Here is a 6,000-nt window from a genome sequence, read left to right on the forward strand (position 1 = left end):
TTCCTTTTCTCCAAGCACCTCCTGAAAAGAACTATTGTCAAATGCCTGCCCTCTTCTCCATCTCTGTACTTTGCCTGGTATCTCATATATTCTCCAGGACTTCTGGTAGGACTGACATGCTCAAAGTCAGCCCACATGACCTACAGATGAAATCACCACTTCCAGAACACTATGTGGATGCTGCGGAACAATCACTTCAAACTTTCCACATTCAAAACTAAACCCGCTATCTTGCTACTCCCAAACCATTCCTGTGGTCTCTTATCTTCATCCCATTGACCAAATCAGAAACCTAGGCATTAGTTTTGCCTCATCTTTGATTCTCCCAACTCCTTCCCCTCTGGCCCCCATCAATCAACAAGTCACCAAGTCCTGTCAGTAGACACCCAGTTCTGAGATCACTCATTAAGAAAAAGAAGAAAACAGGACTCTTCAGAATTTAGCTCTTGAATCATCTTTTTCTACTTTCTACCTCCTTCCCATGTTCTCTAACCAGACCTCTGAATTCTACCTATCACGAACTTCTTTCAGTTTCTTGACTATCTTTATGTTATTTATTCTACAAGCCTTTGCACAAGCTATTCTGTCAGCCTAGAAACCTCTCCCTCCATTCCCAATCCCACTGGACTTGATTCACTCCTAGGAATTCCTCCAGTAACTACTGACTTTCAGACCACTTCAGTTCTCTAAGGCCACCCCTCCTCCCTCATTCTTAAAACTCAGAGCCCTCTGATCATGAAAATAAATGGGGTAGCTCTGCACATGACAGCCAGCCAAGCTCTATTTCCTCACAGTTATTCCTTCTTCTAGGACTTGCAAAATGTTGTGCGTACCCTGCTTCAAAGGGTACAAGAATTCCCAAATGCAGAATAAAGTAGGCTCTTCACAGTCCTGTCGCCCAACTCGAATGCAGCAGATAATATTTTTGAAACACTTTCCCCTTAGGCTTCTTAGAGAATACTCTCCCACGGTTCTCCTCTTACCTCCCTGAACAGATTCTTCTCTGTCCCAGCTCCTCTTCTGCTCACCCTTACATGTTGGCATTCCTCCAGGACGCTGTAGCTGCCCTTCTATTCCTATTTATATTTCCTTTGGGGCCAGCTCAACCATTTCTGCAACTTCAAGAAGCATCTATACGCATCACTTCCAAATCTCTCACCTGTTCACATTTTCCAGACCCTTAAAAATACTGCATATGGAAGATCTTTTGTAGACCCCCCACAGGAAACTTCAAGTTGCAGGATCCACAAAGCATTCATTATTACTCTCCCCCAAATTGCTCCTGGTCCCAAAAAGGACCACATCTGACCAAGAGCAAGACAGAACTTGAGAAAATTACTGCATAACTCTCTTACCCTCAGGCCTCCTAAACTGTAGCCAGATCCTGTCAAATCTTCTTTCCACTACCTTCCCACTGTCACTCCTAGGTTCAAACTCTGATGATCTCTCCTTGTTGTAAAAGTCGTCTTGCCTCCCAACTTGTACCCTTTCTAAATCATCCCTCACACTGCTGCATTTTACACTGTAAAATGGAAATGACATGTCATGCCCTGCTTGAAATGCATCCTGGTTGTGGACAGGATAAAGCTGGAATTCCTCAGCACAGAAAACACGAATCCTCCGCAGCTGCCTACCTCCTAGGTATCATCTCTGTCCGTGTCACTCACATCTTACGTTCTACCCATTCTCAAATACCAGACACTTCCTAAGGATGACCAACTGTTTCAGGCAGTTCCTTCTGCCTACAGTGCTCTTCCCTGCAGATTGTGGTGAACCTCCTCTACAAAGTCCTTTCTCACAGTTAGGGATGAAATGAACTGCTTCATCCTTTGTGCCTCTAAGGCATCCTGAGATACACAGATCTTGTTATGGTAGGTCACCCATTTGATTTTATCTATCTTTCCTGATCTGGATTCAAACAGCAATTCAGCTGCTTGTTACAGTAGAAACATGGATTAATGAAGCTTTCTGAGCTCGTCTCGTCAAAGAGATTAAGAGTTGTTATAAGGTGAGAATCAGAGTATTGTGTAAATAAAGCCTCTACTTCTACATCTGGCACATGATAGATGGGGGGGGGGGTGGTATTATTACAATTCTGTTATCCTAAGCCACCATGTGCAAGCTTAAAACAAAAACAAAAACAAAAACCGCGACCAAACAACAACAACAACACAACTGTAAGATGCTAGACAGATACACAGCATTTGTGTTAAGACGTATTTACTAAATCGTAAAATGATTACTATGATCATTAGTTGTCTGGAAAGACAGAAAAGGAAGCGGGCGGGGGGAAAAGCTGGGATTGGGAGGGGTCAAGGGTCTGCTGGAGGCCCCACAACAGAGAGGCGGCTCCTGTTCGCGAACACTTGCACCTCCATCCGGGACAGCCTTCACCATGTTGCCCACCTAGCAACCGCGGACTCCGCCACAGCATCACGGCTCCCCTGATTTAACTGTTGCTTCCTCGGAGTTCCCGGCGCCCGCACTTTTGTGACTTAGAGATTGGGTCCTCCCTCCGTAGGCCGCGACTCGCAGGCGGCAGCGATCGATGCCCCACCGCGTCCGCGGCCGCCGCAGGACGCCCTCCGAGAACGTTGGCTGAATATTCGAATAAAAGCCCGCAGCACACCGGCCGCACGCCGAAGCACCCCAACGCGGACGTCCATCCCCACGGTGACCCCGGCTTGAAGTCGCCGCCAGACCCCCAGCCGGGCGCACAGCCGCCTCCCGCCTCCCCCCGCCGCGCAGCCTGCGCCCCCCGCCCGCCTCCCCGCCGCGGCGCGGCCTCCGGCCACTCACAAGAAGTTCTCCATCACGATGCGGACGATAGAGCCTTCCACGAAAGGCCTGGACGATTGCAGCGGCAGAGGCGCCGGCGCGGCCGAGCTCTTTCTCTTGCTCGGGACCTCCGACGAGGGATCTCTCGGGAGAGCTCTCTTGGAGGGCAGGGTGCTTGGGGTCGACGTCTTCCTACTCGGAGTCGCCATCCCGGCTTCTCCTCAGCCCAGGAGGCGCTTCCGTTCCCACCGACCTGCAGCCTCGGCGCCGCTGCGCCCGGCTCCCGCGCGAACTGCCCAGCGCGCGACAGCGCCCGCGAGCCCGCCCCGCGCCTGCGCAGTTCCGGCCCGGCGGCGTCAGGCGGCCGCCGGGCCCCGCCCCCCAGCCCCGCGCCTCGGAGGCTGAAGGCCGCGGAAGCCCTTCGCGGGGAGGGGGCGGCGCGGGCGGGGCCCGGGCGCGGGCGCAAGCGGGCGGGGACGACGGCCTCCGTGTGGGGGCGGCTCTTCGACCTTCTTCTCTGAGCGTTTGTGCATTTTTCAGAGTTGCGTGTTTTAAAATCGGAAATAGACGTCAACTGCGTTTAGTACTTTGAAGCCCTTTCAAAGCGCTCCGGGGAAGCCGACCCGCGAGAGAGCGGACGGAGGCAGGCGGGGGCACGCGGGGCGGCAGGCGGGCGACGACCGACCAGCCTTGTCCGGGCACCGGTCGAGCAGGCCCGGACTCGCCTGTCGTTGGCTTTCCGTCTTCTCAGTTGGCTCCCTACTTTCCTTCAGGCAGGGCGCAGGGTCCGAAAAGGGAAGCCCCAGCAATGGCCCCGTGCCCGGGCCTCCGTGAAGAAGCGTCGTGCTGAGCCCCGTGCGCGCTTCCACTTGTGAACCGACGGCACCGCGCCCACCCTGCGGGCCGATCCTCCACCCCCTCGCTCCCTCCTTCCCTTTTAAGGCTTCCTGCCCCGAGGTTTCTAGAGATCCGCGAGCTGGAACGCACGGGCTTCGGCGAGCGCGCGCTTCCACTCACACCTGCCCACCTGCAGCTGCTTAACCGCACGCAACAACGAGGAGGGCCTCCCGGGCTTCGCAGCATCTCGTTCACGCAGCTCATCAACGTCTGCCCTCCAGGAGGCTGGGGCTGCGGCCCAGAGGACCCCAGTCAAGGGTGCGCGTCGGAGCCCTTCCCTTTCTGGAATGGGAGACAGAAGAAAAAGAACCCGTGAAGCCCCAAAGATCAGGGCGATCCCAGGCTGGGCTAGGTGATCTGGGGGGAAAAAATAAATAAATAAACAGAACAGGTGTACGGAGAGGTCGTGTTTGAGCTGAGCCCTAAATGAGAAGGGAGCAAGTGCATGAATGAGAAAAGAGCATTCGAGGCAGGGACGGGAGCCCTGGAGTGGGAACTCGTGGGATGCTTGAGGAACAAAGGGAAGGCCAGTGTGGCTGCGGTGGAGTGATCACCGTTGCTTAGCAGAGCCTTGTCCATCATGGCAAAGCCGTTTATTTTTAAAGCGCTGGGAAGCCAGTGGATGGTTTTGAGCAGGACAGAGACATATCTGATGAAAAGTTTTTAAATAATCACTCTGGTTGCTGTTTGGAGTGGGCCAACGTGGAAGTGGGGAGGCCGTTTAGAAAACGGGTGCGGTAGAGTCCTGACGCCTGACACCTGCAACTAATGCTCCTTTCCCAGGTGCCCTCCACTTCCTCTCACACCAGTGGAATCTCTAAAGGTTATTAGTAAAGAAAATAGAATGAGAAAAAAGCATATGAATGCACCATGGTTACTAGAAATAAATAATAATAAAGGGTAAATTACAGAAGAGTAATTTTAGAACTGGTCAAATTGTGCTCAGGAGGGTACTATGCTGTTATTCCTTACAAGATTGCAACAAGTGTTTTGGAAAGTAATTCGTTACTGCACTTCAAGAACCTTAGAAGAGTCGAAGTTTTTGAAAAAATGATAACATTTGGGGGAATCTATCCTAACGGAAAAATAACACAGGCAGAGTAATGGTAGTTGAGCGCAGGAACCCGTTTTGTACCATTAGTGGTTCTTTGGAGAATTAATCAAATTGTGGTTATCAACCTGAAGTTGAGAATGAGTCCCTGAACTTGTTATGACCACACAAATGCACACAAGCTAAGAGTTCTTTTCTAAATAGCCTGCCAGTCATACTCGGCCACCACCTTTTATTTTATTTTGTTTTTATTATGTTCAATTAGCCAACATATAAAATACATCATTAGTTTTTGATGTAGTGTTCAGTGATTTATGAGTTGTATGTGATGTGTGCTCATCGCCACACGTGTCCTCCTTAATACCTATCACCTGCTTGCCCTATTCCTGCCCCCCTCCCTTCTCTAACTCTCGGTTTGCTTCCCGGAGTCCAGAGTTTTCCATGGTTTATCTCCCTCACTGATTTCTTCCCCTTCAGTTTTCCCTCACTTCCCCTACTGTCCTCTGTACTATTCTTTATGTTCCACATATGAATGAAACCATACGATAATTGTCTTTCTCTGATTGACTTATTTCACTCAGCATAATTCCCTCTAGTTCCATCCATGTTGAGGCAAATGGTGGGTATTCATCCTTTCTGATGGCTGAGTAATATTCCTTTGGAAGTACGGACCACATCTTCTTTACCCATTTCTCTGTTGAAGAGCATCTTGGTTCCTTCCACAGTTTTGCTATTGTGGACATTGCTGCTATGAACATTGGGGTGCATGTGCCCTTTTAAGACCCTAGGTCTGTATCTTTGGGGTAAATAACCAGGAGTGCAATGGCTGGGTTCTAGGGTAGCCCTATTTTTAACATCCTTAGGAACCTCCATCCTGTTTTCCAGAGTGTCTATACCAGCTTGCATTCCCACTGACATTTGTTGCTTCCTGTCTTGTTAATTTTTGTGATTCTAACTGGTGCCACCACCTTTTAAAAAGGAAAATACTATCACTTTCGCTTCTGATTACAAAACCAACACATATTAAGTATAGAAACTTTGGGAACACTCAGAAAAACATACACAAAGGGAAAAGTTACTCCTAATTCCCCTACCCAGACTAATCACTGTTAGGTTTTGGATGTATGTTTTATCTTTTTTCCTTCTGTGTATATGACATGCTCCTTTTGTTGCCCCCCACCTCCCCCCAAAATCCAGGATGATGCTGCACAAATTCTCTATATTGAGATATATATATGTAGATATCTGTATATATATACAGATATCTACATATG

The 6,000-nt window shown here is 49.9% G+C and overlaps 1 protein-coding gene across 2 annotated transcripts in view; it reads right to left on the reverse strand.

Annotated features, from left to right (window-relative positions):
* SMC5 (structural maintenance of chromosomes 5) overlaps positions 1-3,058 on the reverse strand; it is a 102,779-nt gene extending 99,721 nt beyond the window's left edge. For both annotated transcript variants that reach the window (XM_044265924.1, XM_044265923.1), the window contains exon 1: positions 2,800-3,058. In XM_044265924.1, the coding sequence (XP_044121859.1) occupies positions 2,800-2,987 (188 nt within the window). In that variant the 5' untranslated portion in view covers positions 2,988-3,058. The remainder of the gene's footprint in view (positions 1-2,799) is intronic.
* Between the last annotated feature and the right edge of the window lie 2,942 nt (positions 3,059-6,000).

This window comes from Neovison vison, chromosome 9 (assembly GCF_020171115.1).
Source record: "Neovison vison isolate M4711 chromosome 9, ASM_NN_V1, whole genome shotgun sequence".
NCBI lineage: Eukaryota > Metazoa > Chordata > Mammalia > Carnivora > Mustelidae > Neogale > Neogale vison.